At 44.6% G+C, this 26,529-nt stretch overlaps 1 protein-coding gene across 1 annotated transcript in view; it reads left to right on the top strand.

Moving 5' to 3' along the window:
- Positions 1 to 26,529, top strand: part of LOC123344115 (transmembrane protein 104-like) — a 105,683-nt gene that overhangs the window by 38,811 nt on the left and 40,343 nt on the right. The window contains exons 9-10 of the mRNA XM_044979912.1: positions 11,751 to 11,856; positions 11,975 to 12,068. Coding sequence (XP_044835847.1) covers positions 11,751 to 11,856; positions 11,975 to 12,068 — 200 coding nt within the window. The remainder of the gene's footprint in view (positions 1 to 11,750; positions 11,857 to 11,974; positions 12,069 to 26,529) is intronic.

A 26,529-nucleotide genomic window follows, 5' to 3' on the forward strand; every position in this document is an offset into this window, starting at 1 on the left:
GCTCTGCGTGCTGCTTCTGCCTGCAGGCACTGCCCCTGCAGCTCCCATTGGCCATGGTTCCTGGGCAATGGGAGCTGTGGGGCTGGCGCTTGGGGCGGGGGCAGTGCATGAAGACTCCCTGATTGCCTCTGCCTGTAGGGGCCGCAGGGACGTGCCGGCTGCCTCCAGGAGCCGTGTGGATACAGGGCAGGTAGGGAGCCTGCCTTATCCCCACTGCACCGCCGACCTGACTTTTGGCCTATTAAAATCTCCCGGGTTGCTTTCAATAGCAACTGCGGGATTGAGGCCGATTCCAGGAGACTCCTGGCCAATCCAGGAGGGTTGGCAACCCTACTCTGACTTCAATAGAGCTATGCTGATTTTCATGAGCTAAGAATCTGGCCATCCATCTTAGATATTTGTGTCCATTTCTGTGGTATCTACAGTAGACACTCAATACACTATTTTAAGTGGCACTGCCATCGTCCAAGGGAACCTAAGCTCTACACCTCTTTGTGATTTAGTATCTTCCATCCACCCTTGTTTCCTTCTTTCTCTCTATTTTATCTATCTAGGTTTTTATGTGGTTCCCATTGCCATGGTATCTGAGCACCCCACTGCTTACTGCTTGTCTTCTCTTTCCCCTTCCTCACTATTTGGCCATGAGCAACTATGAAAGAATGGATTTTGCATTGTGCTTTGAAAACAGCTAGGCTAGAAATACTGTGCTCAGAAGAGCTAAGCTAATTGATTCTAATTGTTCAGAGACTAGGGAACAGTTAGTTCGGTTCTTGTCATTTCTGTGGTGACGGTTTATTCTGGGATTAATCAATATGTTTTTCTGGAGGATTCAGACTAAGATCCATGTAAAATCTATATGCTCTTTCACAGACATACCTGGCTAGTATGATTATTAAGGACTAGTAATGTTTAAAAATATAAAGCCAAGACAAGCTATTGTCAAAGATTCCTTAGCGGGTTAGTTAATATTCTGTAGGTTCTCTTTTGTGACCCATAACTGATGATCCCATCAGCACTCGTCATTTGATGCAGAACAGTCTATTCCTGGGAGTTTTTCAAGAAACTATGGACTGAATAAAACTCCAGGAGGGCAGTCACTACAGTCAGCCAGAAGTTTCCCAGGTCCTTAGCCCTGTTTACTTGTGAGGCACAGGTTGGATACTGGGGCAGACACAGAATATGAAAAGCAAAGAGGAAATGAGTTAAGGCTGGATTTCTTTCAAAGGGGCTGAAGGGAGTAAGGCTCTCAAATCCCGTTGTAAGTCACTGGGGATGTGTGCCTAATTCCCTTAGTTCATTTTGAACCCCCCACCCCCACCAAATGTTGAGGCCTGTTAGGAATTTATAGTGTAGCCTGGATGAGAGAGAGAGGCATGAATGACTGGCAAATTACAAGTCAAAGGAAAAACCACCGGGACCCTCTGGAGGTAGTAATAACCGTTCGTGAGGACGGTTGAAATGTGAGCCTCCGGTGAGGGAGAAGTTGAGGGTGACCCCTGTGTTCCGCACCTGTCTTACCAGGCACCCCTGTACTGTCTGAAAAATGGTCGTGCCTAACCTGCTGTTAGACTGCCCAAGGTCTGACACCAGGAACAGCATCTCAGTTTTGCCTCAGTTGAATTTTAACTTGCTGTTTCTCCTCCAACTGGACAGTGCAGTAGCCAAGGGACCATCCTGAATGGGATGACTGAGGGGGAAAGTGTAGAGTTCTGTATCACCAAAAAGTCCAGATGTGCTTGGAAGTGTGCAGCCACAATCAGTGATGAGGCGCAAGTCCCTGCACTCTGATTGGCTAATAATGTTCCTCAGCCAGTTGGAATACAAAGAGTTGTAAAGTGAATGGTTAAGTGACCTGAAAAAGACAAAATTGGGTTTGCACATTTTCCTCCTCCTTTGTGATGTAGAAAGAAGGCACGAGTAGATTTTTTTCCAGCTTCTTTTATTCATAAGAAGAAATCCAGATATTGTTTGCCCTGTTTTTCCTGCTAGATTCTGTGGGCAACTGGAGATCTGGGAGAATTATGGCAATCATACAAGTTAAATTGCCAAAGGAAGAGTTTGTAGTCAGACTCTTTGAGCCTGATTCTCATTTATACCTCATGCCCTTAATGCTCTGGCAGTGTAAAAGGGCCTTAGTGTGAATGTTTTTTCTTGTTTGCTAACACTTGTTTAATACCTATTAAGCACTCAGGAGTAAAGATACAACACATCCACCATTGGATTTATGGGCCAAGACTACTCACATTCATACCTGGGGCTTCCAGCAAAACTAAAGACCACACTTTACAGTCCTTTCATAGGTGAAAAGCAAACAGAACAAGTGTTTTGAAACCAGACTAAAACTTTCCAGCTTTCTTGATCCATATAAAGTAATTTCAGAAGTCCAGTCTGTTCCAGTGCAAGTCACCTTTAAAATCCACGTTCCCTAAAGCATGAATGTCTGCAGAAGGCGAGCACAAAAGATTCATGAATGTGGCTGAAGGGAATTTGTTTAAAAATATGAAGAAATATTAATGGAACATGTTTTTTGCATTATTCACCCGATTCTATTATTTACTGCATTTTCTTGCTTGAGCATCAATTTAAAACCCAAAGAAAGGATTACATTTGTGGAAGGGAGCACTGTGCTGAAAGTCTGCCTTTCAAATAAGGTCTCTTTGTACAGTATATTGTTTGGCTATTTCATTGTTGCTTAGTTAAAAGACTAATGTTTCAGGCTGGATTTTGACATTGGCCTAGGAGAGAGGAAATTCATATTCATGCTGACTGCTCTCTCCATAGCCCTAGTTCAATCAAATATCTTCTCAAACCCGAGGTTATCCTGCATTGAGGGGAGTGTGTGGGTGTGGGAGGGTGAGATGAATGAGTAATGTGTACTGATTATGTGCAGTGAGTTCTCAGAGCTGGCTTCAATGAAAATAGATGAAGGCGACAGGAGTCCAGTTAAAAGCAAAGCTAGAGCTAATTCCCCATCTGAAGCCAGCGAGTACTCTTGGGAGGGATATTTTCCCCTTGAGCACATTGATGTAACCCCTGCTAATACTGCTACAGGGGAGCTGTGCATATAGGCCCTGATCCTGCAATTGGATGCTTGTGCCCATGTGAAAATTCCATCTTTGGTTCTGGTTCATTGCCTTTCCTCTTGAAGGGGCTGGGATGTCAGGGCATATTTGGTAGATGGGTTGCTGCTGCTGGGGTTGGAAAAAAAAGAACCTTGATTGGGTCTGGCTGAATAAAACTGTTTACCCTCAGGCTGCGATAGGCTTCGCCATTGCTCTGGGAGGAAGGTGCTAGTGGATTTGCAGCAGCAAATCTATCCTTCCTGTACCATTGCTCCCTGAACTCCTCAAACTAAGTGCATATGGGGTGCGCATCCCATGTGTGGGCTGCTCCCTGCACTGTTCAGTGGAACTAGCCCTGTTCCACTGCATCCAGAGCCCTGCATGACCATGGAAGAGAGGATTCAGATTTACTCCCAAGAGAGTAACATCCAGACCTCCTGAAATAATGGTCACTTTCAGCTGGTTATACAGCATGAATCATTTAATTGTTCCATAAACCCAGTCCACTGAGATGTGACACAGCCCAGCCCAGCCCAGCCCAACCATATATGATTGCAATGCAACTCCAGCACTCACCAACATCGCAGCCAGTCACTTGCTGTTCTGCCCATCCGTCATGTAGTCTGGTGAGGGGCCCCCTTTGCTTCCCCTTGAGCGGAGGCTCATTCAGATGGAAAGCAATCGTGCTGTCTTAGTGAGGGACTTGCCTTATTTATTACACTGGGTTTTGAAAGACCTCCATTTATTTTCAGTGTAGTTCTTTAATAGATGCTGTGCCCTTGACATCTCTGCCAGTGGAAGCTCTATAATCTTATCACCCCGGCTCGCTGTGTAATGCCTTTGTCGAGGCTGCTGTAATCAACTGGTGGGAATTTTTGCACAGTTCCACTTTACAGGGAACACAAAGAGTAGAAATTAAATAATATCCAATCTCCTCTCCCTCCCTCCCCAAAGGAAATTACCTCGTATGTTGTCCATATTACTGAGCAACTGCGGCACACTGAGTTACTGAAGAATTGTGACATGCAGGCTAGTACTATACACATGACAATCACTTAGGTCCCAGTTCTGCAATGTCATGCATAAAGGCTGAAGTCAATGGGGTGCTGTTTAGACATTGGGGTTGGCCCACATGTATCTCATGTGGAGATCACAGGATTGGGGCCTTAATGGTCCATATTCTTAGCTTATTTTTCTCTCATGTTGCTGTTCCTCTTAGGGTATGTCTACGCTGCAAAGAAAAACCTGTGGCGCCAAGTCTCAGAGCCCACATCAGGTGACTCGTGCTTGCGGGTCCAGGGCTGGAGCCTGGGCTCTGTATCCTCCCCACTTGCCAGGCTTCAGTGCAAGCCCGAATGTCTACACTGCTATTTTTAGCCCCACAGCCTGAGCCTCGTGAGCTCAAATCAATTGACCCAAGCTTTGGGACTTAGCTTTTCTTTGCAGTGGAGACATACCCTTGGCGTTCAGAGAGAGGGAGGGAGGGAGAGAGAGAGAGAGAGAGAGAGAGAGAGAGTGTGTGTGTGTGTGTGTGAGAGAGAGAGAGAGCAGCTCTTTGCAATTTTGTTGCTGTGCACCACATCTATACATGTCGAAGGAGGATGCTCAGTTGCAGTGGTAGCTGCCACTTTGTTGGGCATGTTCAGTGCAGCCGGTTGGAGGAGCTGCACACTGAGACTTTTCCATTGTTTTGTCTGGAAAACCAGCATGGGGAAATATGTTCCTTTGTTATAGATTCCTGGTTCTCTTAGTGGTCAATCAGAGGGAGGATATGGATGTGCTGGAGCCACTCCTGCCTGGATAATATTTCCATTGCCCTATTTCAGTGAATTGGTGGAATGTGTGCACTGGGGGATGCGATTTGGCTGCCTTTGCTGTACTGCTAGGTGGTTATCCTAGATAGAGATTTTAAAATCATCATGTAGGGATAGATTCTAAGCCTGCCTCAAACAGCTCTGGAAACTCCAATCCTGAAGTAATTCCCTGTAGGCAGATCCCCGGCACTTCTCGTTGACTCACTGCAGGATCCAGGCCTAAATCTGTGCCTACAGAGTTCTTCTTTAATAAGAGTCTGTGAAACACTGACACGCAAGAGACTGGATCCAAGTGACCATTCAACAATTAGGGCCACATTTTTTTCAAAAGGGGCAGCTGATTTTTGCATGCCTCAGTGTATGGGTGCCAAACTTGTGCCCAAAGATTGAAGCATGCAGGATCAGTGACAATTTGGCTGAAGGTGAACTTTTGACAATAGCCTAAAAAAATAAGGTAGGCAAGCATTTCTCTTTAAGGGTGCATAAATATTCAGGAGCCAAACTAAAAAGGCTCTCATCTCATCATACAAGCTGTTTGAGAGCGGTGCTCATCCAGTCACAGGAGTATTTTAGTGCTTTAAAAAAAATTGCCACAAAACATCTGCAGTCTGCAAAGAGCTGTTCCAAAAAGCATCTTGTCGGCATTAGTCTGTGATGCATCCCCGAAGGATTTATTACCTCCAGTTGGCTGACTCTCAGCAAATCCCCTTTCTTTCGTGTAGATGGCACTCTAGAGTCTGGAAAAGCCTTTTACAGATTGCTGTGGAATGCAGACGTTTTAGCAACTACTGCAAAGAATCTGGCCTTTAAATTAACTTTAGACAAGCTTATTTTGCATGAATGGGGAGGAGAGAAGAAGCATAAAGGGGGAACAATAGGACATCAATGCTACTTCTAAAATTGTAGGAGCTAAATGAACATGAGAGAAATACTGTCTATGGCTGGAGCAAATGCCAGTACCTTCAAATAAGTTTGTGTGTACATGTAAGAAATGAAGACCAATGATTTGTTCAGAGGCATTTTAACATGCACATCTTCTCCTTAAAAAACAACTCCCATGTATAAAGTCCCATTACTCGAGCAGACACATTTCTTGTTTCCATTCCTATTTTTGATCCTTTCCTCAGCTTGTCTGCTGAATGTTCAGTCTCCTTGCTCTGACTCTTCCACTGTATATATTCCCCAGGTCATTATATATTGTGTATATATAATGGCAAATAAATTGGGGAATTTGGGGGACTGGGCAGAGGAAGATCCCTAATATTGACAAAGATGCTCGAGTTGTTTCCAGCACAAGTGAGGAATTCTCCCGAGAGCACTTGCTCACCCAGTGGTGGGAATCTTGCTGGCGATTGCTGATTTATTTTTCCAGATACTCTAAGACCTGATCCTGCAGGGAATTCCATGTGGGTGGACCCTTGTGAATGTGCAGAGCCCTACTGAGCTCCTCAAGGAGAGGCTATCGAGCGGGAGTGCAGGCAGGGCTTGAAAAGATTTTACTGTTTGTAAATTCTTTGGGTGCAGGGACTGTTGTTTGTTCTGTATTTGTACAACACTGTAACTGGGTGTGCTAAGTCAGACGCTGACTCAATGCCCTGTCAATCAAATCCCCACCAGGACTCATTAGGTGGGACTGGACTGAAAGACAGGCAGTTAGTGCAGGGTGTTAATTAACTGCTGGAAGGAGGGCAGGAGTAGGCAGGATTGGAAGCAAGTGGGAGAAGCTGGGCTGGCTACTGACTGTAAATCGTATCTAAATAACACCCAGGATGTGGCCTGCTGAAGGGATATAATAAAGCAGGGTGCGGTTAAGCACACCTGGAGTTGTGATGGTCAGTTACTGAGGATGGAAAAGACTTCCAGGGGACCACCCTGTGACAAGTGCCTAACACAATGGGCCCCAGATCTGAGTGAGACCTCCTAGGCACTACCAGGCTATAAATGGTTAATAATAGAGCTGGGTGGAAAATTTGGTGTGCAGAGAATTGAGCTTTCAGTGAAAATTAAAAAGGAAATGAAATGCTGCCGGGGTGCCTCATGGGAGTTGTAGGTTGGGTGCCTATTCTCCTTTATAGGCAGGGCTCCTTGGTTGGACTACATCACCCATCATGCATGACAGCTTCCCCACTTGTTGAGGGGAGTAGGTGCATCATGGCAGTCGTGTGGCCACAGTGCATCATGGGAGATGAAGTCTGGCTGGGGAGCTGTTTTGATGGAAATTTTTTGACCCACCTTAGTTAATAATAATAAAAACCTGCTTGCCCAGGGTGAGTGGAAATTTGGAGTGGGCAAGTGAGGTTGGAAAAGAGATGGCGGGGGCAGTCTGGGCTTCGTCCCCAGGGAGGAGTGGGAGAGCCCAGTAGCTGATCTCACTGGCAGCATGAGGAGCATGTGTCTGAGGGAAGTGTGCAGGAGAGAGAGATTGAGGAGATAAACTAGGAAAGGGGACAGAGACAGAAGTGAGGGGAGCAGTAGGAGGAAATCAGGGACAGGAAATATAAAGGAGGGAAGTAGTACGAACAATGCAGGGAAGGAAAAGGCAGAAGTGATATAAAAGGATAGAGGAGGAGAGAGGCAAAATAGGGAGAGACGTTGAAAGCCATTAGGGAGAAAAATACACAGTGTACAGTGGGGAAGATGTAGGTGGAGCCAGGAAAGGAAGGGGAAGAGTAAATTATGTTGTTTTAAAATGCATTAGAGAGTGTAAATTGTCAGTATCATTAAATGCAGTACACAGCCAATGCATCTGTTACAGGGGATGTGGGTCTGGGGGTTGAGGGAGTCTGCATGACTTCTAGGCTTAGTTTTGGGGCTAGCAGGGGTTGAGTTTAACCCCTGTATGTGTGTATACTGTATATGTATGCTTAGTTTATACAGCACTGCGTGATCTCTCTGTCCATTTTGCAACCCCCTGGTGCCATGCAGTGAGGGCACATTGTTTTAATGGCATGTCAGTAGAGGAAGATTCTTGTCTTGACTAAATCTGGTGTAAAACTCATAGTGGCCTGACTTCTTTAGAGTAAGACTCCCTTTAATTGAGGACCTCAGTGCTGGAAATAGTATTTGGGGATCTTTAGTTAAGATATTTCAATGTGTGTGGGTGTTCAGAGTAGCACAGATGCATACACCTGTGATAAATGAGCTCCCCCACAACATGTAGCTACTCATTTAGATTTCACATGACATTTTGGAGAACCACTTTTCTCACTTCTCTGAATCATAGAATGTCAGGGTTGGAAGGGACCTTAGGAGGTCATCTAGTCCAACCCCCTGCTCAAAGCAGGACCCAATCCCCAGACAGATTTTTGCCCCAGATCCCTAAATGGCCCCCTCAAGGATTGAACTCACAATCCTGGGTTTAGTAGGCCAGTGCTCAAACCACTGAGCTATCCCTTCCCCGCAGTTAGCTATGGACAGCTAGCTTTGTCTCTAAAACACTCTGGCATATTTTGGGAATCTCTTCTTGCATTGGATTGGGGAGGATTTTTGATGTGCAGATAACGCCAAGTTATGAACATAATTCCCTCTCTCAGTACTCGGAGAATAGACCCCAGAAATATTTTGAGAAACATATAGTCAGAAGCAGGAATATGTAGATACTTCCTTTCCTGAATGGAGTGATATTTCTCCACAGCTGTTGAAATTATGGGTGCATGATTTGCTGGAGATTTCAATGGGGAAGAAAGTGTTCAGACTAGTTTCTTTGTGCAGTTCTTTAAAAAGCAGTGTCTCACAGTAAACACTGATACTTCAGCAGATCAAAAAGGTCACAAACTTGTTACTAGGTACACACACTGATTAACTAGCATACTCTAAATCTTAAGCTTTTCCCTCCCTTTGTATTATAATTGACTGGAAAATGGTAGACAGGCAGCAGTGCACACACATGTACACTCAGTTTTCCTGGTTACTTAGTGGTAAGGCCTCCACATTTCTGTGAAATAGCATGGAGCTTGAAGTATATGCTGGTTATTAACATACGCATATGACCAGTCCACACTGGGAGAGGACTTTGTCCCCTTCTATTGGCTGATCCACAGAATAGGTTAATGAGTCAGCTATAGCTGCTAGTTAGAGGAGTGACTCCTGTAGCTCCAGCAGCAAAGGCTCATTACATGCTGTAGGTCTTGGGTTCAAACCTGGGATGCCTCAAGTGTGATAGATTACACCAGCATTTCTCATTGTTTCAGAATTCCACAACAAAACACAGTGTGCAAGGGAAGGCATTGTGGTTTTGTAGCTGGATACACACAGCCATGGATTCCTTTGCTGGGTTCAGTGGGGGAAATGAGCAACCGGTTTGCCATGGAGATGCCACCACCAAGATAGACACTGCACTAATCAGGTGCTTCTCCTCCTACCTCTTGCTGTTGGTAAATAAAGCTGCTCCTTACAGTGCTCGCTGATGTCTCCAAGGGCTGGCCAGAGGTGCAAGGGATACAGCTGTATAATAGTTGCAGAGAGCAACGGGAGAGCAGCTATGAGCAACTCTAGTGACATTTGTCAAGCTCAGTGGAAGGCTTTCCTGGGTAAAAACTGATGAGCAAAGGCTTTTGTATCTGGCCTGAATCTAAAGCTGACAGTCATTCAGACTGGCCTTTTCCCAGTATTCAGTAAATACCAGCGAGATTTTCATTGGCGTTCCAGATTAAACACTGCATGGTGGATCCTCAGCTGGTGTAAATTGTCATGGCTCCAATGGCCGTCATGGAGCTCTGACAATGTACACCAGCTGAGGTGCTCCCCCTGCGTTCCAGTGTACATTGTGTATTGATGAAAGGGGGTGTGGCTGGCCCCCTGAGCATTGCACAGACCTTGCTCTTTTCTCCTGCCTTGAGCACTGTTTCTTCCTTTGCTCTGGTGCCTTTCTGACTTGTTTATTTGTGTGTCTGGGTGTATTTCCTCAGGGTTCTTACCAAACTCGATGAATATAGAATGTTAGTTTCCAAGCAGAGCTGATGGTTTGATACAAGTCTAAAATGGGTGTAGCTTGCAAAACCCAAGGCACAGCCTGCTGTCTGGCTGCTTTCTCCAATCACCAAAGGCACTGAGTGTTTCCTCCTTGTGTTAATCTGCACTTTGGGAAGCATTCCAAAAGGCCATTTCTCCTCTACTCCATCAAGTCCCTCTTCAAGGCTCTCTTCTACTGAGACAAGCAATCAGCCGTTAAATAAGGGTCAGGCTGGGAGGCTGCAGTGTAAATGGCTGGGAGTTTATTATATATCACTTTGTTTTTAAGTAATGTATATAAAACTGTACCCATTTTAATTGTACTCCTCTGTTACACATTGAGTGTTGGCTTCCTAGACGTATTTTATTACACTCTAATACACTGATATGCCTATCCTCTCCCTGACCATTTTGCTTCTTTGGTGTATCCCACTTCCACTTCCTTGTCTCTTTTAGAGAGTTAACTCTGTCTTTTACTGTGTGTGTGTGTTTTTTATACAGCCCCTAGCTGATCAGGGCTTGATCCCTAGTGGGGCCTGTTCAGCACTCCTGCTATACAAATAATAACACTTAGATTCATGACCTGTAGGGGATGCACTCCATCCACTTCCTGTACAGCTGCCCAGCTTTGTGACTGCACCCAGCTCTCTTATGGTGTGTCTACACTGGAATTAAAAACCGATGGCCAGCCCATACCAGCTGGTTCGGGCTTGGGCTGCAAGGTTGCTTAATTGTGGTGTAGATGTTTGGGCTCAGGCTTCAGCCTGGGCTCTAGGACCCTGCAAGATGGGAGGGTTTCAGAGCTCGGGCTGCAACCCGAGCCTGAATGTCCTCACTGCAATTAAACAGCCCCTCAGCCTGAGCCCCATGAACCTGAGTCAGCTGGCACAGGCCAGCCACCGGTGTCTAATTTCAGTGTAGACATACCCTTTGTTTTCCACAGTATGTTCCATTTTGGGGACCCCTGTAGGAGTCTTTGTCCTCTCCAAGGCAGAATTGCTTCTCGAAAGCTACAGAAGTGGGCAGACTCACAAATGGCTCATTAGATGAGGTGAGGGATGTTGACCTTTTGAATTTATTTTGATAGCAAGTCCAAGGAAGATCTGTCAATGTAACTGAGAGGTGTGGCATGCCCCTTTCCCACCACCTGTGTGCTGAGGGCACTAGTGTCTGTCTTGTTGCATCCTTTTGGCTTCTGGCCAAAGGGGAAGAAATGAGATGTTCTTGAGGAAGTGGCTGTGATTAGGAACAGGTTGAGGATCTGATCTCTAGAGATGCTGAGCATTTGCATCTCCCATTGATTTCACTTGGAGTTGTAGGTGCTCAGTACCTCTGGGAATTCGATCTTACCTAAGTTATTCTCTGTCCTCTTGTCAAGTGGCCTTGGTGACAGGTTTCTCTTGCAACATGCTGCGTGGTACAACACATGGTCATGTACATGTTTCACTAAACCCTTACCTTTGTAAATGGAGAGGCTGAGAAGATATCTCCTGGATAGATATCTCCTGTGCAGGACCCGTCCGCATATCCTGCGCAGGACCCGTCTGCATATCCTGCGCAGGACCCGTCCGCATATCCTGCGCAGGACCCATCTGCAAATCCTGTGCAGGACCCGTCTGCATATCCTGCACAGGAGCTGTCTTGTCTTGGAAGCATGCAGACTGTATGCTGAACGACTAGACAGGAGCAGGGAAGAGGAGGGATTGGCATAGTGTTGGTGCTCTCCAAAGGAGCCACTGCTGGCCATGAGAAGGGTTGTCAGGTCACATCAGTATGCCATGGGAAGCCCAAGAGTGACACTGACCAGTCGTGGCTGCTGGAGAGCTTCAGGTTTGGCTTCACACATTGTAAACTAGAGTAGCCTTTAAAACTGCCTTGCTTCTACAAACAGAGATAGGACACTGTATCTTTCTGCCTTTTTCAGCAATATCCCTAGTTGCACAGGAGAGAGCAATTTCACAAGTAATTCCTACGATGAAAACCACTGTTGGGGGCCCATCAGCAGGATTAATGCTTACAGGATTTTTCTGGTGAGAATTTTTGGTGGCATTTACTGTAATTCCCTAGAAAACAGAAGCTATTATGTTAAAGGAGTCAGCCATCAGTAATTATATTCCTCCCCCTTTTGTGTTTTTTTTCCCCTAACAGGCTGGCTTTGTTTTACTGATAGGACCTTTTGTATTTTTCTCCATTCAGAAGAATAAGTTTATTCAAATCTTTGCTACCATTGTATCCTTTTCAGGTAAGATGAAATACAGAGCAGCCTTGGGATAATTTCAGGCTGTTGAGTGAGTAGAATTATTTATCTCTTTGAACAATAGCTACATTTCCAACCCCTGCCCCCACAAAACCACAGAAGGGTCATTTTAAGGGATTTGTTTAATTCATATTTTGCCACTGATGTGCATGTCTTTCAAATGGTTTATGCTCCATCCTGCAGAGACTTCCATATGAAATAATTCTGGTATTTTCAATGGGGGCCTAAGATGTTAGGGGCCTCGTTCCCTTGGAAACTCAATAGGAATTGGGCACCTCCATCCCTAGGTGCCTTTGAAAGCTAATACTTGCCAAAGGCTTTGCAGGATTGGGGCCCTGGTTGCTGTTGGGCCAAATCATGCAAGGACACATTTTAAAAAAGTACCCAGAAGCTTCCCGTTTTGTGAGTAAGATTCAGAGCAGCGTTGCACATTGATATGGAGCACAGGAATACCCAGAATTACTATTAGAATAGCAATTACTAAAACAGTGATTGGAAGGGATATTAAACCTCATGCTTCATGGCTTATGCCAACCTCTAGCTAACTATTAGGAGATAATGCCCTGAGGGAGCAGATTAGTTTAGAACTGACTGCCCTGTCTGTAATTTCTTGCATCTTCCTCTGAAGAGTGATGGTCACTGTTAGAGACAAGATACTGGACTAGATGCACCAGGGGTCTGATCCTGTCTGACAGCCCCTATGTATAATCTGTTGCTCTCAGTGGGAGTTGCTGGATGCTGAGCACTTCAGAATAATCTGGTTATTGATAAAGTGCCTGAATTGCAACTGAGCTCTGTTGAAAATCTGGCCCCAGTTCTGTTAGATGAGACCTTTTGAAAAGTCTGGCCTAAGGTTCCTGATCTAAAGTCCACTGAAATGAACAGAAGGCTTCTGGATTCTGCTCTGAGCATGTGTGACTCAGTGCTAAAGAATATCTCAGAATTTAGCTGCAGACAGAGAAGAGGGAATCAAGATGGTTTATAAAAAAATAAATCCTACATCATTGATTATTTTTTCCTGCCAGCAGTTGTTGAGGCCGTTTGTGATAGAAGATTGTGGGTATGACAGAAGGGTCTGAGATCTTGGGTAAATCCCAAATGAACCTGAACTTGCAGACACATTGTTATATTTAACTTACTTCCTCAAACTGTACTTGACTAACTGCGACTTGGTGTCTCTGGTTCTCTTTCTGCAGTAATCCTTCTTTTGTTTCCTAATACCTCTCACCAGTTCCAGGAGTTATGGGAATAGACCGTTCATTGAGACTCTAGAGCTTTGCATGATCCTGGATTGTTGTATTTTGTTTGCTTGGGTTTTTGTGGCCAAACGAAAGGCTTTTGCAAAAATGTCTGTTATGGATATTCATCATTCATCTGACTGTACGCATTGATACCAGTGTCAGCTGTTTGAGTTGAAGTACAGAGAGAGGATTATAATACATTTGAAACAGTATTGTCTGGTCACTCAATAAACACACTTACCAGACAAGTATGTGCATTTTGAAATGTTGGGGAGGCTTGGAAGACAGAGACTTGCCTCTTCTCTACATCTGTTGACCCCACTGGTCTGTTATGAGCTTGGCAACTTCTCTGAGGATTTGAGGTCTGTTTGCACTTAGAAGTTTGTTCAGTTTTTTCACGCTACTCCTCTTAAATCTGTGCACGAGCTGCTCTAGTTTCACATTTGCTTATTTAATTCTATGCACTCGGCCTTTCCTGTTTGCATTGGCAGCACGAGGAGAAACACAGTTCTACTCCTCATTATTACTCTTGTGTTTACAGATGACTGGATAGGGTCTTTCTTAATTTATGGGCTAATTAACTTCACTTCACACAATGCCATTTTCAGGGGCTCGGTCTCCTACTCAGAATGTTGTATTAAACATTAGGGGCCAGATCTTCAGTACTGTAAATCCTTGTCTCCAAGGGAAAGCTAGTCTGGCCCTTACATTTGACTTTATATGAATGGGTAAGGAGTGTGATCTAGTGGTTAGAGAACTGACTGAGAAGTCAGGTCAGCAGCTTTTTGGAGATTTCCAGGCTCAGACTGAGCAGGACATGACTTGTCATACCTGGCTGTACTGTGGAGAAACTAGGCATTTCAGAAATATGTGCTTTAAGCAGGGCTTTGGAGCTGTGCTCCGGCTCCGCTCCAGCTCCAGGCAAAAACCTGCCACTAAACTGCTCTGGAGCTGCTCTGTGCTCCAGCTCTGGGCTCCGCTCCAAAGCCCTGGATTTAAGGACTTTCTCTTTCATAGACATTTTACTTTAGAAAGTTTTAACTTTATTTTAAAAGATTATTTCCATTTCATTTTTAAAGTTGAGAGGCGATAAAGCTTCTGGCTGAGTTTTCATTTTGCTGGTTCGAAAAGAGAGGTGAGTTGGATGTTTAATTCCTGTGGGGATGCTTGAAGTATTACCTAACTGTTCAGAACATTGTTCCTGAAAGCGACTCAGCAGCCTGACCTACCTACAGTGGTGACTCATCCACCTCATTTCTGGGGCGGATGGGGATATAAGCATATTCTTTTCATAGCCTCACGAATTATCACTTGCAGTTTCCTTTGTGTTTCAGGGCAGTGCAATGCTGCATGCGAAAGCCACTGTCACGCTGGTTATGATGACATGATGTCACTGCTAAGCCCTGCCTAGGCCAACTTCCCATCCAGTGGTCGTGTTGCCATCTGTAGGCTCATTGACATCCTTCAGGGGCAGCTAAGGTTAAAAAGTTGGCTACAGTGCAAGTGTGACCCAGCGTTCCGTGTGTGTTAACCATCCTGCTGCATTCCTGATCCACAGAGACTACAGCTCCCAGCCGTGGGCGTTGATCCTTTAACTCAAGCTGGCGTGAGTCACATGGTTGCTCTGTCATTCCAGGGTTCAGTCCCCGGTGATAGCCCTGATGATGATTGTTACACAAAGAAAACGAGGACAGCAACAAGGTCAAATATGGTTTGATGGTTCCCAGTGGTGCAAGTAGAATTCATTTCTTACCTGTACGCTGCACCAGCTAAAGGGGGGCATGTGACCCCCAACGTGACTCCTCACATGACCCTGCTCTGCCCCCAGCCCGGGCCACATGATCTCTCCCTCCCCTCTCTGTGATCCATCCCACCTGACCTGGGTGGGGGGGCCTGTCCTCCTTCCGGTGCACTGGAGACTTCTCAACTGCAGGGCTCTCCAGAACCACAGCGGCGAAAGGAACAGAATGTGGGGCCGCCAGGCAGCCCCGTGCCAGCAGCTCCTACAGCGCTGCCCCCCCCGCCCTGCCCCAAGTCCTTTCATGCAGTTGAGTCTCCTGAGTCCTGTCCGGGGTCTGTACAGCAGCCCCACCAGAGGACAGGGCCCGGGGGGGGAGGGCTGAGGCTAGGGGCGGTACAGCCGCGCTGGAGGAACTGCTGGCCTGGGGTTCTGCTCCTTTTGCCGCTGTGGTTCCTGGGAGAGCCCTGAACCACATGGCTCTCCTGGGAACCGCAGTGGTGAAAGGAGCAGAATGTCGGGCGGCCCCATGCTGGCAGCTCCTCCGGCGGGGATGCCGACAGACCCCAGACAGGAGACGCTAGACGCAGCTGCATGGAAGAGCTGGGGGCGGTACAACTGTGCTGGAGGAGCTGCTGGCATGGGGCTGCTGGGTGGCCCCACATTCTGTCCTGCTGCGTCTTTCCAGTGTGGCATATCAGCTATAAATGGCTCACTGGTACAGGGTATCGGACCGTCCTGCCATACTTGCACCACTGACGGTTCCCAAATGGGTGATGCTCATTGGGCAACATACCCAGCTATTTGTTTTCCTTTTGCTTCTTTGCCCAGGTGGTGAATGCACCCAAGGAGCATTTGTACTCAGTCAAGCCCTGTCAAAGGAATCATTAGTAAATCCAAGAGAAAACTATTTGTCTCTTGTTTGTGTTGTCAGGAAAGTGTTGTAATCCTCGCCTGTGTTTTCAGCTGTTCATTGCAGAGGGCCCAGGCAACTTAATTCATTTACTGAATGAGGTTTGTGTGTCTGTGTCTGATGCAGAGATAATTGGCCTTGGCAGACAGCACTTTTTATGAATTCTGAGTAGGCCCAGCTGAAGCGCAGTGTCCGAGCAGCAACCGTAAACCCTGCTTAGCAGAAGCATGGGGTTGAGCATTATAGATTTTCTTTAATAGTCAGCATGACTGGGCAGATGCTGATGTTCTGTATTAGCCTTGATTTCTTCCCCTGGCCCAGACTTCATACACGCTAGTGTTCTAGGACTATTAGGGTGGGTGGGGCTGGGTTGTTCATGATGCCTGTGGCTCTGCCTTTAAATAAGGGGTATTGATACCTGAGCCAGTCTTGTATAGGACAGGGCTGCCCGGTGGCGGGGGGGGGGGAGGAAATGGGGCAATTTGCCCCAGGTCCCGGGCCCCACAGGGGCCCCCATAAGAATATAATATTCTACAGTTTTGCAACTTTATTTTATGGAAGGGGCCCCCAAAATTGCTTTGCCCCAGGCCCCCTGAATCCTCTGGGCGGCCCTGGTATAGGATGACAGTGGATTTTATGTTCATGTGGCACAACTTGCTTAGATCCTCCCTGTGATCTCATTCCATCATTTTAGTAGATACTGCCGTCCGATTTCCATGCCCCCTCCCTCCCTGGGAAGTCAGACAAGTTCACTTGATGATTATCTGTTCTGTTCATTCCCTCTGGGGCACCTGGCATTGGCCACTGTCAGAAGACTGGGCTAGATGGACCTTTGGTCTGACCCTGTATGACTGTTCTTATGTTCTTATATTAAGTTAAAGTTCTCTAGGGATTGTTTTAACAATGTAATTTTCTGAGAGTCCATTGGTTTTCCAAGGAAAGGAAACTCTGTTCAGTTAAGATATTACCTCAAATCTCACATCCAGATTATAACAATGGTGTGTGTGAGATTAAAGGAACATGGTGAGCCCAGATACAAGATCTTAGCATCTTGCACACAGATAAGCAATCGCTTCGGCAAAACATTTGTAGCTTAAGCTCTTTACACTTCGCAGTCAGAGGTATTTCAAAGACTTTCCCATCCAAAAACCAATCTAGCAGAAGGAAAATGGACAGAGTCACTTAAAGTCAGAGGCTGCTTATTATTTGCCATTACTATTACAATGTTAGACAAAAATAAAAAGGTAAAACCAGATACTATAAAGTTCTCCACTTTAAATTAGGGCTATAATTTTATTGATTTTTTTGGGGGAGGAAAAACATGTTTTTTCCCTGTATTGTTCACCTTTGATGGACATTATGGGAACCCACAGAGGGACATACCCTATGTAAATGCATGGAAAATGGAAGTCTCTTTTAAAGAAGCTGACCTGAGGGGATCACTGTTGCATTGAGAGGAAGGATAGTCTCGTGGATGGGGCACTAGCCTGGCATTTGGAGGGCTACCGGATTCCTGTGTGATGTTTGGAAAATTGCTTACGGTAACATTTTTAGAAGTGGCTCAGTGATCTAGGAGTTAATGCCCATTGGCTTTGGTGCCTAAGCCACTATTGAAAATGGGAGTTGGGCTCCTAAGTCACTTAGGCACTTGGACATTTGACCTGTTGTCTTTCTTGGCCTCGGTTCCTCATTTGCAACATGGGGATAATAGCACTGTCCTGGCTCTTAGGGCTTTTGTGAGGATAAATACATCAGACCTTGAGGTGCTCAGATATTTGGTAATGGGGCTGAGATGGAGTACCTTCGAGAGTGGAACGGTAACTTGATTGCCACAAATCTCCTTCCCAAGCGTCTCCTGATCAGAGGATTCTAGTGATGCTGAACTTTTTGTGTACATTTTTTGCGTACAGTCTAGATTGTTTCCTCACAAGCAGAGTCACCATTTACTATGCTGTTGCTATTTTGTAATGCCCATCTCTCTTTCCTTGTATCTGGAGCAGAAGACCTCTTGGAAGCTGTCAGTATCCAGGGTTGATGGATTTTCTTGCTAGGTGGCAACTAGCAGCTAAGTGTATGGTGAAGTTAGAGTCTTTATCAATGGGGCCTTTCCGGTGGCATTTGCACTGCAAGCAGCAAATGTAAATAAAGGCAGGGGATGATACAAGAACCAGAAAGAATCCAGCCTGGCTGTAGGGTTGCCAAATTTTGACTGCAGAAAACGGAACACCCTTGCCCTGCCCTGCCCCTTCTCCGAGGCCCTGCCCTCATGCACTCCCTCCATCACTCACTCTCCCCCACCCTCGCTCACTGGCTTATTTTCACCTCTTTGGGGCAGAGGGTTGGGGTGCGGGAGAGGGTGAGGGCTTTGGCTGGGGGGGAGCGGACTCCAGGGAGGGGCCGGGGATGAAGGGTTTGGGGTGTAGGAGGGGCTGGGGCAAGGGGTGGGGGTGCAGGGTGCGGGCTCCAGGAGAGAGTTTGGATGCAGGAGGGGGCTCAGGACTGGGGCAAGGGGGTGGAGTGCGGACTCTGGATGGCGCTTACCTCAGGCGGCTCCTGGAAGCGGCTGGCATGTCCCTCTGGCTGCTAGGCACAGGGGCAGCTGGGGGCTCCGCATTTGCCCCTGTCCACAGGCGCCACTCCCACAGCTCCCATTAGCCCTGGTTCCCGGCCGATGGGAGCTATGGAGCCGGCGCTTGGGGCGGCACCTGCACTGTGGGCAGGGGCAGCGTGCGGATCCCCCCTGGCAGCGATTGGGGCTAGGAGCCAGAGGAATATGCCAGCTGCTTACACAGGACCCACATGGAGCTGGCTGCTGTGGCCAACCAGACTTTAACAGCCTGGTCACCTGTGCTGACTGGAGCTGCCAGGGACCCTTTTTGACCGGGCGTTCCAGTCAAAAACTGGATGCCTGGTGACCCTACCTGGCTGTCAGATCCCAGTTTGAGTTGGTAGGGCTGGCAGGTGGAGGTAAAAACATCATTTTGCTTAATAATAGAGAAAATCTGATCAGCTTGTCAGATAATGAAAAACATGGAACCCCAGAGTGACATTCTTTGAATCACTTTTCTAACTTCAAACGTATTTTAACTGAATCCAGACTGTGGCAGTGACAACTTCATAGCACTCCTTGAAACTGGCTATTGTGTAGAAATTCCTTTCCTTCCAGGGGCCATTAAGTCTCTAGTTTGCACTGTCTGGTCACTAAATTAGCAATATATGTTTTGCTGCTGGATAATAATGGCTGCAAACTCTATTCAGGGTTTTGTTTTTATATTAAGCAATGTTGAAAGTACTGTATGTTTTAAAAGGAGCAATGACATTTGGACAGCAATCAGCCTTTGCAGCATATTGAAGACGGGTGCAGATGTACATACATGTGCAGTGGAACGTATCTGCAATGAACTTTGGTGTAAGGAAACTTTTCTCCTGGAAAGTTTGGAAGCAGGCCCTTTGTGAAGAGGAATAAAAATCTAGAGCAAAATCCTGGCTCCACTTAAGTCAATGGGAATTTTGTCATTGATTCAATGGGGCCAGGTTTTCACCCTTTGAATTGCTTTAGTACAGAGTGGTGTTCAAAACACTATTGCATTTCTAGTGATCCTCTTCTTCTGGTGAAGTTTTATATAGAAAAGATTAATGCAAACTACAATGCGTGTGAATTATGTATTTGTGTGTAATATTTGCTCTGAAGTTTACAGGTTAATTAAAACAACTTTGAATAAGGTGGGGGCGGGAGGGGGAAGCTAAATTCCTATGTTAAATCTAAGTTTGTTGGTAATTGGTAAAAATCTGGAGAAAAATCAAAAGGGTCATTGTATATTTAAATATATAATCAGCCTAGCTAAATCAAAGTGAACAAAGCAAGCTGTTTATAAATGGCCACTGCACCTAATCAAATCAATGCAGGAAAAGCCTACTTTCCGAATTAATTATTCTAAAGCTAGGAAGCTGGCAGCAAGTTCAGAAGGATTTTTGCTTAACTCCATATGCTGCACATATGGTTTTATTCATTATATGAATAGTCTGGGAAACGCTGGCAGAACAGAAACACCACAAAATGGAAAATAATGTTACTGGAAGTGTGAATTGTACATGGGCCCAACTTATGAGGATTCCAGATCTCTTATAAGTGAAGCGTTTGGTTTTGCAGCTTGATCTAGACCAGTGTCAGGAGACTTGGGCTCTGTTTCTGCCTTGACTTGTTGTGAACTATTTCTGCCTCTCAATTCTGTAAAATGGAGGAAATAATAATGTTTAGTGCTTTGAGATCCCAGATGACCAGTATTACTATAATTGTTCTAAGTGAATGTAACTTAGAGCTAGTGCATTATCCTGCATCCTTTTCCAGGTTAACAGAGTTACTGCTACTCTGTGCTACGGACACTGTGTCTTTGAGGAACCTTTCCCCAACATCTCGCTCATGATAGGTGCTAGCAATTGCCTCAAGGCCACAGTGGATTACAGCATGACAGCTGCAATCAAAATATATTTCCTTACACACCTAAAAATGTCCTGTTTAGGGCACTAAGAAATGTAGGACTATGCCCTAATATGAGTTTGAAAACCTATAATTTATGCTAAAAACCCTTCAGGTGAGTTTGACTTGCACCAACAGAGAGTCTTCTGAGTTTCCCCATTTCATAATCCATCCTTGCAGAAGCCCATGGAAAACTTCTATGTTTTAATTTAATATACAACAGTTTTGGATTGTGCTGATATGAGGAAATTGTGTTCTCTGTTTATGGGTTCTTATTTATTAACATTGCCTTGTGCATGTTGCAATGTTTTGTTCGCTTGTGTGAGTGTAACCTGTAGGTAGCAGCTTCATCTAGGAAGTGATTTCAGTCAAGATTCAGTCAGAACCGTGCTTTTTGGTGTTAGACTCAGTTTCCAAAAAGAAATGCAACACATTTGACAATAAGCATTTATTGAAGAGATATTGAAATTATAGTACTAACTTTAATTGTCACCTCATGGCTTCCCATGTGATATGGCCGAACAGGTGTGGGCCATAAAAGGTAGCAAGAACTTTAACATATATATGTATATCTTGTAATCCTCACTGAAGAAATAATATGCTTAAGAAAATACATTCCCATCTAAGAAAGACTTGATGAATGTATGAAAATAACAAGTAGGAAATGGGATTTATGGGATTGTAAATATTTTATTTGCTGTTAAGAAGGAAGGATTTGGAAGCTTCATTTATTGAAAATTAGTTCTGTTTTTCCCTGAAGGTGTTTTAAACTTAATCTACTTGATGCTTTTTTTATGACACACAGGGATTTTTACATGAATAGTAAGTTTTTTAGATCATTTCTCTTTGCAAGTAATTTTCCCCTGAAAAAGATCCCATGCCACAAACCTCCATTGATACGGATAATGCAGTATATTCTTTTGAAGTGCCAGTCTTTATTTCACATTATTCACCCTTTTGTTTTTTTTAATCAAATTCCAAACTTGAGTTAAAACTAGTGTTTTGACATTCCCTTCCTCACCTTGTCTCATCACCCTGGCGGCTTGTCTCATTTTTCTCCCCTTTTTGGAATCAGACCACTTGTAGAATCTCTATGCTAAAGAGTGCATAGATTTTTGTTTAAGCAATAGCGGTAGTGTGGGAAGCATAGTAGACATGCTACAGGAGACTGTAGTTCATTTATGTATAATTAGGTGTGAAGGTCCTATGCACCATCCTGTACCTTACCAGTAAACAATAATCTGACTCCACTGGCCCTGCTAATGAAGTGAAAGGAATGGTTTTTGCTTTCAGTCCTGTGCTTCATTTGAATACATAGACTCTGTCAGCTATGTAATGAAGCGGAATAGCTTTGTATCTAAGGGTATGGCTACACTGGCGATTTGCAGCGCTGGAAAGCCTCCACCAGCGCTGCAATTAGTAAGTGGCCACACCTGCAGGGCACTTCCAGCGCTGCAACTCCCTGGCTGCAGCGCTGGCCGTACACCTCACTCGACATGGGGAATAAGGATTCCAGCGCTGGTGCTGCAGCACTGGTCATCAAGTGTGGCCACACACCAGCGCTGTGATTGGCCTCCAGGGTATAAGGTGTATCCCAGAATGCTTTTATAAATTACTCTCTTTGTTTTGTTATGCAGCCTCTCTTTGTTTTGTTGTGAACGAGCTCCGATCAGAGCTCCGAACAAACAGAGCTCCTGTTTGCTGTGATCATCTGTACCTGGCTGTAAACAATCAAATGAGAGGCAGGCAGGGAGAGTGAATGAAACAGAACGGAGGAGCTCCGTTGAACTGCTTATCTAAAAAAACAAACACTGATCACAGCAAACAGGAGCTATCTGTACCTGGCTGTGAACGATCAAATGAGAGGCAGGGGAAACAGCGTTGGATGCAGGGTTCGCAAACATTTTGTGATTTTTCCAATCTCTCTCTTCCCCGCTCCCTGTCACAGTACACCACAGGGAGTAAGTGAAACAGCGGGGAGTCATGTTGGCTGCAGGCTGTTTGCAATTAAGAGTTAAGACTAAGGGGTCAGAAACATGTTCTGATTTTTCAATGCAGGAAGCTAAACACACAGTGTTGGCTCCAAAAATCCCCTCTCTCTTTCCCCCCGCTCCCTGTCACACTAGACCCCACTCCACCCCCCTCTTTTGAAAAGCACGTTGTGGCCACTTGAACGCTGGGATAGCTGCCCATAATGCATCACTCCCAACAGCGCTGCAAATACTGCAAATGTGGCCACACACCAGTGCTGGTAGCTGTGAGTGTGGCCACACACCAGCGCTGGCCCTGCACAGCTGGATGACCAGCGCTGCAAACTACCAGCGCTGCAAACCGTAAGTGTAGCCATACCCTAACAGACCCATAATACTAGCAGTGTCGCACCCCGTCCCTTCTCCACTCACTTCTGTGGCACGTGTCTAGTGGATAAATCATGTGGGAAAACTGTTTTCCTTTGCACTCTGACCTCTGGACTGCTGGAGGCCTGCGTGGTGGGGAATAGGCAGACAGCTCTTTCAGTCAGGGCCTATTGCTGTAAGGTTCTGAGCATCCCCATCTCCCATGAGCTGCCCTTTCAACATACCTGGTAACATATGTTGTGCTAGGTATAGACCCAGTGCAATTTGCTCCCTCCTGTGCGTATCAGAAGAATGGGAGTCACAGTGTTTGAGTTATAATCTCTCACCTGGGCTCTTCTCGGGGCAGCTTGACAGTGTGTTACCCTTTGCTCACAGCAGAGCATATAGTCACGATCTAGTCCTTGGAGATTAGATCGTGACTATATATAGTTGGATATAGGTAGCTGGAGGTCACTGAGCAAAGTAGAGCAGCATTTTCAGCAGCCATAGCCATGAGCCCTATGGGAAATGATTGGCGATTATGAAATCTCTGCTGTTTCTTAGCAGCCTGAGATAAAGTTTACACACTCTTATGTGCATTACTATTAGATGAATGCAATCTGTGATCACATAATTGTGAATACTGATGGCTTGATCATATGCAGGTATTTCCATTTTCTGTGCAAATACAATGTCCCTTATCAAATGGGCTTCATTTATATTTTGACCTTTGATTTCTAATTTTTGTGATGGACAATGGCTTCTTTACTACTGTATGAGGGTTTTGTGGTTCTCACACTAAGCTGATCATGTGCCTACTTGATATTAGATGGAGCTTCAAAAGCGGTGCTTTCAGACCAAGGCCTTTATATACTACAAATAAATTACTGGCATTGTGCTGTATTGCATCCCACTGCAGACTCTCCATGACAGTCTAATGCCACACAGCCCACAGAGTGAGCACTTTGATACAACTTTTTCTTGGCGTACATGAATCCTCAAAGATGCTGATCAGAACATAGACTTTTTGGAAAAAAAAATTTGTCCTCTCCAGTAGTTGAATGAGGGCCAGATCCTTGGCTGGTGTAAATCAGTGGAGGTCCACTTTGAAGTAGAGCTGCACACAGGGTCCACCAGCTTAGTGCTGGTCCGCACATTTTGACAGTATGTGAAGTTGGTTACTTGTGTTTGGTGTTATGATACTCAGATCACAAGGGCATCCTACACAAATCATCATCCAATTCCCTTATTTGATCAACATGCCACTTCCAGGAGCTTCCGCTATTACATTTGTGGGAAGAAGAAGCCAATTGTTTGTTTGTTTGAAATAATGCGATGTCACTGCTGAAGGCGATCAACAAGGACATGATATGCAGTGCAATTTGTTCCCAAGGCTGGTGCTCAAACACTTGTAATTTACAGCTTTGAGGTGACAGGATGCATGAAAACAAGGTTGAGTCCTACAGAACATAAATTACTATGTTCACTGTGAAACTCCATTTAAGGAGACCTTAATGAGCAGCTTGGGACAATCTTTATCAGCCAGAATGCTGTTCAGAATCCTCTGCTGTGGGGGATATTAATGTAGATTTCTTCTGTGATACCATCCTTTATTTTCCCTTTATTAAATTAATTTGAATTAGAAAATTTCAAAGTAACTTCTACCTTCACAGCTGTACAAAGGCACCACAACATACGGCGATCAACCACTGAATAGGGGGTGGCTGGGAAAAGTGGATAACAATTGTATTTACACATAGCTGTAGGTCTCTCCATTTTGATCCTGTTATGGATAAATGGAGCCTTATTTATTCATAGATTTTTAAGGCCAGAATGGACCATTATGACCATCTAGTCTAGCCTCCTCCATATCACAAGTGATAGAATTTCACCTAGTAGTTACTACATCAAGCCTTTAACTTTTATTTGAGTGATAGCAGACATCTTTTACAAAGACATCCAGTCTTGATTTAAAGACTCCAAGTGAAGGAGAATCCACTGTGGCCCTATGTAAGTTGTTCCAATGGTTAAGTACTCTGTGTTAAAAATATGTGCCTTATTTCTAGTCTGAATTGGTCTAGATTCAGCTTCCAGCCACTGGATCTGATTATGCCTTTTTCTGCTAGAATAAAGAGAATTGTTTGCTATCAGAAATCTCCTCCCTGTGAAAGTATTTTTAGACCATAATTGAATTGCCAGCTTTGCCACTGAACTTTCCCTTGGATAAATTAAATAGATTGAGCTTGTTAAACTCATCACTGTAAGACATGTTGTCCAGACGTTCAATCATTTTTGTAGCTCTTTTCTGAACTCTTTAGAATTTTAGATCCATCAGAATGGAAAATGGATTTTTGTAGCTCTTTTCTGAACTCTTTAGATCCATCAGAAAATGGATCTCAGAACTGGACGCAGTATCCAATACTGATCTCACTAATGCTGTATAAAAGGCAATACCATCTTCTTACTTCTTCTTTATATACCCCTGCTTATGCATCCAAGGATTGTGTTTGCCATGTTAGAAACAGCATCACCCTGACAGCACCTGTTCAGATGATTCTCTACCATTACTCCAACGTCCTTGTCAGTGTTGCTGTACTCCAGGATAAGTGCTCCCATCTGGTAAGTGTGACTTACATTCTCTGTTCTAGATTCCACGTTGCATTTTGCTGTATTAAAACATAGGTTGCTCACATTGCCAAGCCTTCCAGATTAGTCTGTATAACTGACATGTCCCCATCATTATTTCCTACTCCACCAAGTATTTTGTCATCTGCAAATTTTACCAGTAGTAATTTTATATTTCCTTCCTGATCACTGATAAAGATCCTAAATAGCATTGGACCACTAGAAACATCCCCATAGGAAACTGTTTCTCTATTTACAATTACTTATTGAGATCTATCATTTAACCAGTTTTTAAGCCATTTAACATGGGCCACATTGATTTTGTAAAATACTTATTTTTTTTATCAAAATGTCTTCCAGGACTTCCTCAAATGCCTTACAGAAGTTAAAGTATATCAGTATATCAACACAATTATCATTATCAACCAAACTTGTGATATCATCAAAAAACAATATCCAATTTTCTTGACAAGACTTATTTTCCATAAAACTGTGTTGTCTGGCATTAATTATGCTACCATCCTTGAATTATTTACTGATTATGCTTCTTATAACTATTTCCATATTTTGCCCAGGATTGATTTTGTGCTAGCCAGTCTACAGTTTCCTAGGCCATTCCAATTACCCTTTTAAAATATTGGTTCCAGTCTTCTGGAACTTCCTAGTGTCTTTCAAGACTTGTTAAAAATCAACATTAATGGTTCAGAGAGCTCCTTGATCAGTACTTTGAATCCTCTTGGATGAAAGTTATCCAGTCTTGCTGGTTTAAAAAGGTTGGTTGAATGTTAGTTCTCACAGTCGGAGTATCCAGACAGAGCTCTGAGACCCCAAACAATAATGTAAAATTCACATGAATTAGAATATAATTGATAAAACCATCAAAGAATAATTGATAATACTGACTGATTGCCAGATAGCACCAGCGCAAACACACACACATCTAAAGACAGCTCCAATTGCAATCTCTGGCCCTGATCCTACAAAGGCTTATGCATATGCTTAACTTTAAGCCCTGTAAGTAGTTCCATTGACTTATAATTGCTGTGCAGTCTGCCCATTCTCACTCCAGCTAGGCTCACTCGAGAGGAATAACCTGAGTGCAGATAACTGGAGTTA

The sequence above is a fragment of the Mauremys mutica genome, chromosome 11, assembly GCF_020497125.1.
Source record: "Mauremys mutica isolate MM-2020 ecotype Southern chromosome 11, ASM2049712v1, whole genome shotgun sequence".
NCBI lineage: Eukaryota > Metazoa > Chordata > Testudines > Geoemydidae > Mauremys > Mauremys mutica.